This window comes from Equus caballus, chromosome 8 (genome assembly GCF_041296265.1).
Source record: "Equus caballus isolate H_3958 breed thoroughbred chromosome 8, TB-T2T, whole genome shotgun sequence".
Lineage (NCBI taxonomy): Eukaryota > Metazoa > Chordata > Mammalia > Perissodactyla > Equidae > Equus > Equus caballus.
The window spans coordinates 20,701,090-20,715,126 of NC_091691.1; the positions used below are offsets into that span (position 1 = coordinate 20,701,090).

A 14,037-nucleotide genomic window follows, 5' to 3' on the forward strand; every position below is an offset into this window, starting at 1 on the left:
TTTTAACGTTGCTTAAGGTTGGGGTAAAGGGGAGGACTCTTAATGTTAAAGGACTTTTAATTTTAAGACCTGTAACTGATCAAAGATGGACGTGAATTCTCTTTCGGACCGGTCTCTCGATCTGCAAATCTTTTCCGCCTGTGTTTTTGCTTTTGCAAGAGGCGGGTTATTTCAGGCATTTTGCCTGCTGCAGAAAAATATTCCCCTTGCGAGTTTAAATCAAAAGAGCTCTGATGGCCTCCTGTAATTTTGACGAAGAAAAAAAAATTCTCCAAAGGACACTAGGTTTTTGTTTTGTTTTTGGTTCGTACCCAATGGCTTCCAAAAATACCCAGGCCTTATCTTTATTGGCTCTTCCAGAAGTCCAGACAAATTTGACGGGCAGCTCGCTTATCGCGGGGAGCCTGCGCAGGGGAGATGCGGAGCTCGCCCGTTCGGGATCTGACCGGGGTCTTTCGCAAGAGCCTGTGCGTGGTCATAAAGTAATAGTAATGATGATAATAACAGGACTTTCTGCAGCCTCCTTCAGCTGGGAACGGAGGTGCCGGTAGCTGGCCGCTGGGGGCCCAACTGCTCTTTTCTGTCAGTAGAGCTGCAATTCCAACCTTCTCTCTTCTCTCTCTGCCCCCCTCTCTCTCTCTCTCTCTGCTTCCCGTCCTCAGAGCAGGACCCCGCGCGGGCACAGGGCCACCGGCACACCATGGCCGACGCAGACGAGGGCTTTGGCCTGGCGCACACACCCCTGGAACCTGACGCAAAGGACCTACCCTGCGACTCAAAACCCGAGAGCGCGCTGGGTGCCCCCAGCAAGTCCCCGTCGTCCCCGCAGGCCGCCTTCACCCAGCAGGTAAGACCTCGCGCCTGGGGACCTTCTGTGGCCACCAAAGCCGGTCTTGCGGGGGAGGAGGGAGGCGGGGAGTCCATTGCTCCCAGTTGGCCCCTTTCCTTCTCATCCCCACTCCATTTCACCTTTCTCTGCCCTGCCGCCCTCAATACCAGTATATTCCAATCCACTTTATTGTGACGATTATCTTTATGGCCAGAGGACTTTTGAAATACATTTAAGTTGCTAGAGAAGCCCTAATTTTCCGGCTATTTGGGGCCGGCTAACAATGGCCCAGATCACTCCTTTCCTGCTGCGCTAGGTGTGGACTCGGCCCTGAGCGCCTCATTAAGGGCCGGGTCAGCGGCCGCTTCAGGCCCGCTTGAGCGATGGCTTGACCCCTCTTTAGATCTTCCTTAGCCTTCGCCTCCGCCCGCCTCCTCCGCGCCGCCGCCGAGACCCACGCGCCACACCATTTGTCTTGGGCCGGGGCCTGGCGGGCTGGCGCGCCCTGGCCGGCGGCGGGGAGCGCACAGGGCTGTGGCGGGGAGCGCACAGGGCTGTGCCGGGAGGGCGCACGGAGCCGCGGGCTCGCCTGGCTGGAAGCTGGGCCGGGACAGAGGGCGAAGCCTGGCCTCGCGCCCTGCCCCCTACACCCTGGCTCTCTGGGCCCTCAAGACTGCCCTTGTAGACTTAGGTGCTTTTGAATAGGGTGTCAGATGGCTTGACGCGGGGTGACTTGAGCAAAAGAGAGACATCTACATAGCTAAAACTCTTCTTTGCGATTTCGCTGCCCGTCCTGGCTGTTTCATCGCCTTTTTCTTTGCCCTTCACGTGTCAGGAAAACGTGTGTATATTTGTAGAGAAGCAGAGAGCAGTGGGCACGCAGTTTTGGAAACTTAGATTTTTTTTCTTTTAGAGGAAAGCAAATCCACTTATTAGACGGTTATGGATTATTGCAAAGAGAAGACTTTGTATATAATTTTTTTTGCATCGGTTTTGTAAAATAACTTTTAGTCAAAAGTGGAAATGTTAAATGGCTTCAGCTGTGCCCATAATCAAAACAGCTTGAAGTGAACGAAACTGCATGTGAGGGGAGCCTAGAAAGCTTATTAATATAGACATTTGAGAATTAATTTTCGTTTTGGACTGTGGGAGCCTCTTAGAGTATACAGGCATTTAAAATTTTAAATTTCACCTCTGTCGATGTTTGCACCGCCATGGTGACATTAAACAGACGTATATACAGGATTTGCCCGTCTGTATGTTTGCGTGTGGACATCTGGGTGTCGACGTAAGACTATCCTGAGTGGGTTTTTCGAGATTATTATTTTTTTCTTTAGCTGAATTTTGGCTAATGCAGACTGAGAGTGGTCCAATTTTTTGCTCTGCCCCATCCTTCCCACAGACTTTCTGGAGCATCCTGATAGTTGGGGATTTTTCTCTAGCCTTGCGTTGGTGGCATTAGGAGGAGACAGCACTGCGCTGTGGGGATCAAACTTCTCCTGGATGGAGCCTACATAGGAATTCCAGAGCCCAGGGCGCTCTGCAGTGGGCTGGGGCCAGCTTCCAGCCTCTGAGCACACAGGCTCGGGAGGGAAAGAGGAGAAGTGTCTGTGCTTGGGAGGAGTTTGGGGAAGGAAGGCCCACTGCCCGTGCTGGGCTAGTCTGTGTGACTTTTCTCTCCTTCCTGTAGGGCATGGAAGGCATCAAAGTGTTTCTCCATGAAAGAGAACTGTGGCTGAAATTCCACGAAGTGGGCACGGAAATGATCATAACCAAAGCTGGAAGGTGAGCTGGTCACCTCTGAGAGGGGCCTAGGGAAACTGTGGGAAAAAGTGGCTTGGGAGACAAGAGAGAAGGAGAAGGGGAGAAAGGTGAGGAGACAGAGAAGGGAGAGCAGAGCAGAGAAGAGAGAGAATGAATGCATTTTGTTTGAGCCGATTCTGGTTCAGAAGGCACAGAGAACTCCTCCAGGGATCTCCATCAGGGTCGGGGAAATACTTGCAAGATTCAAGTCTGGAAAAAGGGCATTTCTTCCAACTGAGCCTTTTGCCCACCTGGTATCAAGAAGAATCAAGAACTTGAGATTGTGCTACTGGGATAGACTAGTAATGAGAGAAAGAGGGTTGAAGAGGGAGAGCCAGCGGGAAAAGAGAGGTGCAGAGAGGACACGGGGATGCCACCGGTCTCAGACTTGATTCCTCGCCCCTAGCCTCCTTCTCACCCTGCCTGACCTTGGAGTGCTTCCAGAGTCCCACCCGATTGCCAAACGCTGACTCGCTGAATGTATTCGCTACTTCCTTCATTGTTTATAGAAAGCAGGCGAAGCCTTTGAAACTGAATGGGGGCTCGGCCAGGCTTTGTATACAGACACCGATAAACACGGCAGTTTCGCCAAGACACTCACCCCGCAGTTCCTCTTAAAAGCTCGCAGAGTTTTAGCTGGAAATGCTAGACTTCTGGGGGAAGGGGTGGGAGGGTCGCGCCACTCCGTATCTCAGTGTGTCTGTGTGCGCGCGCGCACCCAGGCCTGGGGACGTCCTCCCCACATCCCTACCGGTGCCGGACTGGCCGGGAAGGTCAGAAAGCCCCACTGAGCCCAGAGGAGGCGAGGGAAGCCGGAGTGGCCGGTAGGCCCAAGCCACTGAGTGTGTGAAGGGGGAGGGTGGAGCCTCCTGGGCAGACGCCCCCGGTTCTCCAGCCGAAGCCTCCCGCAATAAACTGACAACAGTGACATTTATTATTATTTGAAATTAAACAATGTCTGCTCCCCCGCTCGGCCTGAGTGAACTAGGAGGCGCGTTCTGTTTATAGCAAAGAACTAAGGTCTTCTTCCCATTCTGCCGAGGAAGGAAAGACGCGGCCGGCCGGGGCCTCCTTTCCCCACCAGCCGGAGCCCAGAGGATTTAACTATAAAAGGCCTGCGAAGCCTCCGCGCCTCCGCCTCCGGGGGCGCGCGCGCGCGGCCGGTCAGATAAACACCGCGAGGCCTGGGTTCCAAGACTGGAAGGAAGAGGCCTCCACTCACCCCTGCCCGTCATCCCCGAGCGAGCCAGGATCCAGCAACTTGTCCTGTCGCCCAGGCCAGCCTTGAGAACGCTCCCTTCCCGGGGCGCGCGCCTCCCAAGGCGGGAAGGGCACTTGGAGCGGAGAGGGAGCGGGCACGGCGCACGCAGCTCCGCGGCACCGGCGTTCCAACGCCCCGATCCTCTCTCAGGCCCCGCTCTTTCTGAAACCAAATCCGCATGGGTTTTGAATTTCTTTGCCTAGGGCCAAAGAGTTTACACTCTTCAAGGAAGCGTGCCAGGCGCCTTAGAGAAGCGGTGGGACACTTAGGAATACATTCCTGCCGGAGACTCATGTCAGAGGTCACCAACCGAGTTGTATTCTGGGGGCGGAGGACTGAAGCCAGGACCGGAGGTGTGTGGGCACCCACGGCAGGTGCGTCCCTAGGGCGCACACACCTTGGTGTCCACCTGACACGGCCCCGCTGCGCAGGTGGGCCAAAGCACCTGGCTGGGCGGAAGAGGAGGCCACCTTTTGACTTAGTAAGCTTCCTCCTGCCTCCAAATAAAAAAGTAGGTGTCTGGCTCTGAAAAGAGCGCTTAGCAGGAGTTGACATGGGTGTCCCTCTCAGGCCTTCTTCAAAACTAGTTCTCTAGAAGTCCTCTCCTCCTGGTTTCTGTTTTCCTCCTAGATGTGTGGAGTCACCAGCCTCCTTTCTCATCTCTTTGCCTTTCTTCCCTCCATAACTTTAAGGGCAACCCGGGGATGGATCTTGGCAAGAGCAGAGTGGTGGGCTACTTTTCTCTTACATGTTTCTCAAGGGTTCACTTTCGTTAAAATTTGTGGATGCGCCCTTCAGAATATTGGCATTAATTCTCTCCGCCTCTTCCTCTCTCCCTCTCTCTTCCTCTTTCCTCCCGGTGTCTCTTAGGCGGATGTTTCCCAGTTACAAAGTAAAGGTGACTGGCCTTAATCCCAAAACGAAGTACATCCTCCTCATGGACATTGTTCCTGCTGATGACCACAGATACAAGTTCGCTGATAATAAATGGTAGGTACTGGAAGGGCAAGTGAGGGGGACAGGGAGGCAAGTGGAAACCAAAGTCCCCTCCCCCTGCTGACCCGCTAAACGTTTTTTGAGCTCCTACTGTGCGCTAGGGGCTTTCACTGTCTCTTGCACGGCATCCTCCTGACCACCCTGAGAGGGAGAAAGAGCAGCCCATTAGCCCCCATTTTATAGCGAGAAAACCGAGGCTCAGAAAAAGTAAAGAGTCTATATCTATTGCCGGACCCGTGGGTTGTGGATTTTTAAAAAGAGTATTGTTACCAAGCGCTGGAGGTATTTCTGGGGGCATAAAACCATTTATGGTTATTTTTTATGAGTTACCTGCTTTGAACATGCCTTTTTATGAAATTGCAAAATCGGCCCGTGGTATTTGAGTTAAACAGGCAAGAGAGAGAGGCCCATTCCTTGGGAAGATTGCTCCCGTGGCTGCCAAGAGCTCAGAGGCTCGAAGAGGTAGCGCCCTTTGAGAGACTTGAAGGAGTTTTCTGGGGTTTTTTTTGCACGTTCAGGCTTCTAGAACCTGCCAGTTGTTTGTGGGCAGGGAGAGGCTCTCAAGGCTCGGGGAGGAATGAGGTGGAAGAAGAAAGAGCCGGCGGAGGCTCGCCTGGAAACCGGCCCCAGGCTTCTGGGCACCTGGAATTGCAGATGCCCAAGTGAGACCTGAGAGTCAGGCCATTTCTAGATCATTCTCGTATTCAGCAGCCCTCATGCGGCCAACAACTGGCGGGCACCATGCGCACTAACTCTGGGCGGGTCTTGCCTCTCCTCCGTGTAGGTCTGTGACGGGCAAAGCGGAGCCCGCCATGCCGGGCCGCCTCTACGTGCACCCAGACTCACCCGCCACCGGGGCGCATTGGATGCGGCAGCTCGTTTCCTTCCAGAAACTCAAGCTCACCAACAACCACCTGGACCCGTTTGGGCATGTGAGTACCTTGTGCAGCCCGCCCGTGGTCCTCGGTCCACACCTCCTCTCTCTTACTTGCCCTCTCTCTTCTCCCTTCTGCTCGCGTGGTTTCTCTTCTTGGCTCCTCGAGCCCACGCATCTCCTTTCTTGGCTCAAAATTCCCTCCCCTGGTCTGTTTCTCTTTCTACCTCTTGATCCGGCCTTCCTTTCTCTTCTCTTTTCTCCCCCTTCTCATCTCTCTTTCGTTTTCTCTTATTTCTCTCCCTTTCTAATTCAGTTTTCTATTTCCTCTTCTTCCTCTCTGTCGCCACCTCTCTCCCACTCACATGGGTGCCTCTCTGTAGTCTTCCCTGTGGTCCACCATCCACACACTCTGGGTCTGTCTTTCTGGGGTGGCTGGAGATCGGGCCCCATTCTCCTGGCCAGGGACTCACCCTGCATCCCTGCCACCAGCACACAACCCTCTGCCTTTGCTGGGATGGGGCGGCTAAAGCCGCTAGTTCTGGGCCTGGGCACCCGGCCGGTGAACCGGGTCTGAGCCTCAGCCCCGTCTGTGATTAGGGGTGGGGGCTGTGTTTCAGTCCTGCAGAAAACATGGTCCCTCTAGCCTCGGGGCTACTCAGCCCAGACTGCACAGAGGCTGGACCACGTGGGAGCCATATATACCTTCCCTACCCGCTTCCAAATCCTGCCTTGTTATTGGGATGTTGTAGCTGAAAGGGAGACCCCCCAAGCCAACTGCCCCTCCCTTACAGATGGGGAAACCAACACCCCCAGAGGCAAATTCTGTACCCCTTCCCCCTGTCAGCTCGATACTCTCAGGTTTATGTTTTTCCCAACTTCCAACTTTCCCCTCCCAGCACGATGCCCAGAGCAGGCAAATGTAGACCAGGGTCGTAAACCTGGAGAGGGGGTCCTGGTGAACCCCCAAAACTGCACGCAGGATATTGAGCGTGTGCAGCCCTCCACCCTCCACTAGAATGTGTAGCTTTTAGCAGATTCTCCAGAGGGCATCACTCTCTCTTCCTCAAAGGAAAACAAATGAAGAACAAAACACTGATTTTTGAAAAAATGTTCCTAAATCTCTTCGTTGGAAGTAATTAATCAACAGGACAGAACACAGTCTCTGAATTCAGTGTTTAGAATCCTGCGTGATGATTCCACCGGACAAGTGGGCTCACTGGTCTTCGGGCATTTGACCCTCCAGCCTAGAGAGGAGGTTGGAGTACCCCCACACCGCCTTTGGACATGTGTCCAGGGGAGGGGCGGGGCTTGCCCAAGGTCATACAGCTTGTATTGGGAAGAGGGATTTGAGACTAGGTCTCTCGAATTCGAAAGTGGTCCCCATCCTGCCGTATTGTCTCTTGAGAGAGAATCGACAAACACATAGTCCCCAATTTGGGGACAGGAGGGGACCAGGCGGGAATGGATTTGAGCTGGAGGAAGGACAGTTGTGAAGGCCCAAATGAGAAATCCGCTCCTGTGGGGCCTTAGGGCTGAAGCACTGAACCCACAAGGTCTGTGGTGGGAAGGGGACCACGGGGCCCCCACTGATGCGCTTCATGCTGCTGTCTACCTGTGGTTGGTATGAGATGGAACTGCTGGCCAGCAGGGAAGAGAGAAGGACGGCCCGTTCCCTTCCTGCGCTTTTGGCAGGGAGGAGAAGCTGCAGAAGGGCCTTTCTAGGCGAGATCCGGGGCCTCCTTTCCCTTTAAACCTGGGTGTTCTGCCTACAGCCTCCGGTTTGCTGGTGCACCCCAGCACTGAAGTGACCTCGGGCTTGCCTGAGCACTGGCTGGCCGGCGAAGGGTGGTGTGTACCTGCCGGTACTGAACTGATGCTGTAGGTTAAGCGCTGGGGAGAGATGGGACCACTTTGTAAAGGTCCCGAGTGCATCTCCTGGCTGGCTGGCACCCTTTTGGAGGCTGGGACCCTTTGGTGGGGGCCTCCGTGGAACCTAGGTGCCGGGAAGCAGGACTGTGCCCCGGCCCCATTTCGGCTCCTAGCTTTCCCTCTGCGGCTCTGGGTGTGCTCTTGGGGTCGCTCCAGGGTGCACGCCTGGGGAAGGCGCACAGCCCCGCCACCAAATTCCGGGCACCCCTGCGGGTCTCAAGTCCTTCCGAAGCCGCGGAAGAGGGAGCGGAGCCCTGCGCTGCTCCAGACTCGCCGGCCGCCATGCATTCCCGCCCCAAACTCCGGACTTGGAGTCCAGAGCCGCCCTAATGAAATTAGGAACCATTAGATCGCCCTCGCGCTGATGTCTCCACACTGTCCCCGGCCGTCAAAGCAATTTGGCTAAGCCGGGACGATGGCCGCGCCGGCTGGGGGCTGCGGCGGCCCGCGGGGCCCTGCTGCGTCTCTCTGTCGCCACGCCGCCCCGGCCGGCGTCGCTATCGGCCAGGGAGGCGGCCGGCCACGGCGGCCGGAGATTAGAGCCGCGCGGCCGGGGTCGGGGAGCCGCGGGGCCCCGAGCTTCTCGCCCCTCCCCCCGGCCGGGCCGCGCTCCCCTCCCCCTCCTCCAGGCCGGTCTCTCGGGTTGGCCCAAGAACCCTGCCCCAGGGTCATCAATGCAAATAATCAAAACCACCGAGACAACCACCGCCGCTCCGGTTTGCGGTCCTGGGGAAAAAGCAGGCCAGATTTTCAGCCCATTAAACGCGGCGATTCGCCCATTCGGTGGGTCTCTATCAGGACGTTTTGGTAAATATTAGCTGGAGCGGCCTCCCGGGAGCGTCGAAACCCAGGCGTCGTCAGAACGACAAACCCAATTTTATTAGTAAGGATGCTCATCTTCTAGGAAGGGCCGGCGGCCCTGGAGGCCCGCCTCGTAATATTGACTGTGGTGGTTGGAAACACAGTACAGCGACAGCCGTTAAGACCCCACTTGTCCTGGGACCACCCCAAACGTGGAGAAGATAGGAAGGAGAAAGAGAATATTTCCAGAAAAGCAAATGCAGCAGTTCTGTCTGGGGCCAAGTCTGGAGATAATTCCAGTTGTGGAGCCTGAAATGTTGATGAAATTGGAGGAAGGGAAGCTCGAGAGGAGCCGGGCCCTGGTAGGATGGGGGAGTGGGGGTGCTTCCTCCCCATCTCACCATCCTTAGAGTCCCCCCATTTTCCTTTATTCATTGACTCAGCTTTGCACATTCTCCAAACAAAGGTCCAAGCCCACGAGTTTTATTCCAGTTCTGCAAACTCTCGGTCTCTTCCTTTGCATCTTTTAGAGTTTGTTATTTTGGGGATGGGGGAATATTTGTATATTTGTTTGTTTGTTTGTTTGTTTCTTCCCCTCTTTCATTCGAAAACTGTCGCCCAGGCTTCCTGGGGGCGCCAGTTCCTTGCTCCAGACTTGCTTTGCTCTCTTTGGGGACGGGAAGTTTCCTACGCAGAGAGTTAATTTATTAAGCAAACTTTATTAAGAATTCTGATTTACTGCCGTGTGTGCTTTGGGTGATTCTTGGAATATTACCCTGGCTTTTTCTGTTGCAAATTGTCATGTTTGAAATGTTTCTTTTTAATGAAATCACTGGTCCTCTTTCAAAAAAATTGGACTATTTTTCGAGAGGCTATATAAAGAGGCTAATTTGGGGGGTGGGGTGTGGGGTTTTATCTGGAAACAAAGGGGTTTTGATTTTTCTTACAATCTCATTTTCTTTATTATTTTTAGATTATTCTAAATTCCATGCACAAATACCAGCCCAGATTACACATCGTGAAAGCAGACGAAAATAATGGATTTGGCTCAAAAAATACTGCGTTCTGTACCCACGTCTTTCCTGAGACAGCGTTTATCGCGGTGACTTCCTACCAGAACCACAAGGTAAGCTGGATGCCCAGGAGCTGGTGCCGGGGCCACCAGCTCGTTTGCATGAGTCTGCAGGGGTCTCCTCCGAAACCTTACCTTACTGGCAGCTTCATTCCTCCACGAAGCAGGCACCAACTTCTGCCCCAGGGGGCTGGGAGCAGGGGCAGATCTGCGGGCTCCGGATTGCAGCTGTTTGTACTAAATTCAGGGGCCTGGCACAACTGTCTGACACACACAGGTACACCCGTCAGAAACGAGCTTGGCAAACCACACATGACCACATGCGCAAGTGCAATGAGAAAGCATCCCACTGCATTCATGAAATGATGCCTGGGAAGAAGATCACTTTATTGCACGGCTCCTTGCTCTTGGCGGGAGACCCGCTGCCACCCTTCCTGGGGTCACCTTTTCTGTGGGGGTCAGACTCCTTCTCCCTTCCTCTGCCCCTTGGATGCATTTCAACGTAAATTCGGGCAGGTGGCAGAGTCGCCCGAAACCTTGGGTGATTGTTTCAGCAATTAATGACCCCAGGCCACATACTAAAGCAAAGCGTGTGTTGTTAAAACAGAAACAAAAACCGAGCAACCTGTGCCACCGGCAGCCTAGAGCACCCCTCCCAGGTCTTGGATAAGATCCTGCAAGACCACAGCTTGGTGAGGGAAAGCGTGCATGTGGCCGTGTGTCGTCGTTCAGGAGATCACAGCCGCAGCGAGCGCCAAGTAGAAGAGGAATGGTGCAGGTCACTTGCATCGACATTAGGCCCCCCGCTGTTCAACATCCAGGCTCTGATTTGGGCATTTCAAAGCTTGGCGGTGATACTGGAACAGAGCTCCCATAACCCCGAGTTTGGGCAGTATTGTCTATTTTTCCTCAGGAGAAAAGGCTTGTTTTGATCTGTCATCATTCTCTTTGGTTCTTTAGAAACTTGAGTGCACGTGGATTCATTTTATTGGGGGGCGTGAGGTGCAGGATTTAATGAGTCCTAAGCCTTGTTATGAAAATATCTGGAGTCTGGAAAGGCAAGATATAGGGGCTGGGGAGGGGCCATTGCCACTGTGGGGTTGTAGACTGTTAGGAAAATTAAGCAGTGCTTTGGGGTTAGAAGGCTGTGTAGGGGAAAGTAGGGGGGATCCATATGGGATCAGTGGGGGTGGGTCACGTGGACGACTGACAGAGATGGACGTGGGGATGGTGACGCCCCTCCCCCTCCCCAGCCCCCATCCCCACCTGCAAGATAAGGGTGTGGGGGGAGTATAGGGGCTGTGGGGCCAGGCAGGAGAGGCCTGGTGGGGGGGGGGTGAGAGATGGGTTTAGCACCCTAAAGCCTCTAGTCGCCCCGTGAAGGTCATTCCTGTCCAGACTGGGTGTCAGATAATCCACCCCGTGAAGCCAGGGCTGTGAGTAATCTCCAAATTCAGATTGTCAGTGACCAGGCCAAGCTGTGATGGATGGCCCCTTGTAGGCCACAAGGCCTATCTGGGAACCCACGTCTTGCGAGATCGTCCCTCTAGGAGAAAATTCACTCCTCGCAGAATGCCATTGCTTTCTAAAGGGGCAGAAGGATTTTTCTGAGTTCCCCCCACTCGTTGAACCAATAAGAGAAGAAACATTAAAGTCAAATGCCCTGAAAGTTGCAAAACTATTTCAGGCTAATTTGAGTCTGGCTGCTAGAAACCTGTTTGCTCTATGGCTGCTGTAAACCTGTGTTTATCTTTGTGGTGACAGTCACAGGGAAAAAAAAATTGGAAAAAATAGCAGCAAGGATGCCCGGTTCCCCATATATATATGCCTGGCAGCTTCCAGACCCGGAAGAGGGTCCAGAACTATGTTGGATCTTTTTCTTTTTCTTTTTGCCATGAAAGCCCAGGTTCATCCCGAAAGGGCAAGAAGTGGTAGACACGTGAAGGTGACCTGCTGAAGAAGGATGCGGGTGCTCCGTCCTTTGGGGAGAATTCCTAAGCTCCATGTAGTTATGATCTTAGGGTTCATCAGGGGTGGGCAGGTCTGGGGGAGCACACATTCTCTCTCTCTTGCTTTATTAAGGCATAATTGTCAGACCATAAACTGCAATATTTGAAGGATACGATTTGATAAGTTTGACTTTTGTATATACCCACGAAACTGTCACCACAACCACACGTGAAAGTACCCAACACCCCCCAGATTTCTTAAATTTTTTAAAAGATGTCTTCCCCGATGAATATAGTTAGCGATCTATGTGCACAAAGGGGTGTCTGCCCAGTGGGATGTGTACACGTGCGTTTGGAGCACAGTCTAGGAGATTGTGTGTCTGAATGCCCGTGTGTCTAAAAATGTGCATCTCCAAATACGCATTTGGATCTGTGCGTATCTGGTGACCACGCCAAGGGTTCATACCCAGGAATTGCGTTTTTCTTTATTGGTTCATCCAGGGACTCCAGCTGAGTCGTACGTAAAGGTCTTTTTAGCCAACCTGCCACCCAGAAGAGGGATTTCCTAGGAGACGAGTTTTGGTCCCTCTCTCCCATGTTAGGTTTTCTCCCTGTTTTAGTTGTACACTCGCAGAGGCACCTCTTTTCTTTGTGAGGAGTGAATCCCAAGCAGGACACCCTTCCAGGGAAGTCTAGGGCCCCTGCAGATGGTGCCCCTCGTGGATATACAATGTGTGATTTACCTAGGCGCACGAGGCTGGTGTGATTTGTGGACTCTGTCTTGTGACTTTATTGTCCCACCTAGAGCAGATGTTGAGACTCCTGACTTCACGGGTCAAAGCCACCTGGGCTCTTAGCCACCGTCACGTAGGGTGATGCAGAGAGTCTGGAGGCAGACTGCCCGGGTTCAACTCCATTTGACTCAGGCAAGTGGCTTCACTCAGTTTTTCCCATCTGCAAAATGGGGTGCTAAGAGAATGAGCTGTTGTTATCATGATGAGGATTAAATGAGATCATCCTCGGCCAGCGTGCAGTGCAGAGCCCGGCACAGGGGATGTGCAGAGTGTTACCTGATTCCATTGATTGGCTACTTGACTGATATTAACTGAGCATCTGCATCCAAAACGCAGGCTCTGGAAAACTCTTGGCCTGCCCTGACTGTTTCAGAATCTGAAAGACTGAGATTTTAAATAGGTTCTTATTACTGTGGTTGAAAAACAATGACAAATGTTAGTCTTTGTGGTTTGGTTAATTCATTTGCTGATCATGGCATCAATTCAAGGACTATTTGCCCAGCCTATGCTTTGGGTAAATGGGCAGGGAAAGAAAAGCAAATGCCTGTATTAAATTGCCAGGTCCATTTGGGAAAATACAAGCTACCAATTTTTGGTTAAAAGGGCTCAGTGCCTCCAGAATGATCTTTCTCCCCTGGGCTGCAGGTACCAGGTGGAGGCAGGGCTGCGGTGGAGTTCACTTCTTACGCTGCGCTCACACACCCGTATACCACGGGGCTCCTAATGACACGACATATTTCCTCAGCCCAGATGTGATCCCAAGCTGGATTTGAGAGTTATTTCCCCAGATGGTTGACAGCTTGGAAAAGATATTTAAAAACTTGAATCTTCCCCAGCGACGTTCGCTCTGTGAAACACGTTTTTGTAAGGTTTTCACTGCGCTTGTCAGCAGCTCCCAGAGCAATCCTAGAAATACTTAGGTGTTAAAAAAAAAAGGTCGTGTGGGCATTTCATTTCCCTGCTCTTGCAACAATGGCTGTGTATGCAAGCATGTCTATCCTCCGATATTAACTTACTTTGCCATTAAAAGGCATTTTCCTCCTGCTTAAATCATTGTGTAAGGAGCCTGTATTTATGAGGTACGAGCTTTCTGGTTGGGACCAGGAAATGAACCCCTAATAGAGAGACATAATTAAGATTTTTGGCCCTCGTGAGGGTTTTTTTTTTTTTCAAAAGCAAGAATTCACAACAATTATTCTCATTAATTTTTACAACCTCTGTCTCCCTGGTTGGAGCTGGCATTTATATTTGTTTTTCCCCCTCTCTCCCCCGGATATCCGGTTTTATGCGGATTTTGGGGGGAGTACGTTTGTATGACAAATGGAAGTCAGTTTCAGCAGAGTCTTTTGGTAGAACTCAGACCTACAAGTGTATAAGTTAGTGTGTCTGGGAATGAGCTGGCTGACACGCAGCGTATTAGCCAAAGAATGTCAGAGACAGGGTTATAGTATGTGAGGAGCTATATAGGAACCAAGACGGACGGTTTCACCTGCAGCTGAGTATGTAAGTTACCGTTTCTTGAGGGTAATTCTTATGTCCTATAGGCATCTGTGCTCGCTCGACAGAGCCAGACATAGGTAAGCTCAACATACTTCAGTGTATATGTAGCAAATTGTGCTTATCCTGTGCAATCGTATTTTTGGATGCTGCGGAGGTAAGGAAAGAATTAGGTAGTAATAGACCTGTTTGAGGTGCAAGATATGGATTTGAGCAAAAGATTTTTGCT

At 52.4% G+C, this 14,037-nt stretch overlaps 1 protein-coding gene across 14 annotated transcripts in view; it reads left to right on the forward strand.

Moving 5' to 3' along the window:
* The window catches only part of TBX5 (T-box transcription factor 5), a 102,659-nt gene that overhangs the window by 40,594 nt on the left and 48,028 nt on the right, over positions 1-14,037 (forward strand). For all 14 annotated transcript variants that reach the window (XM_070275437.1, XM_070275442.1, XM_070275438.1 and 11 more), the window contains 5 exons: positions 663-847; positions 2,520-2,614; positions 4,764-4,883; positions 5,674-5,821; positions 9,470-9,622. In XM_070275437.1, the coding sequence (XP_070131538.1) occupies positions 701-847; positions 2,520-2,614; positions 4,764-4,883; positions 5,674-5,821; positions 9,470-9,622 (663 nt within the window). In that variant the 5' untranslated portion in view covers positions 663-700. The remainder of the gene's footprint in view (positions 1-662; positions 848-2,519; positions 2,615-4,763; positions 4,884-5,673; positions 5,822-9,469; positions 9,623-14,037) is intronic.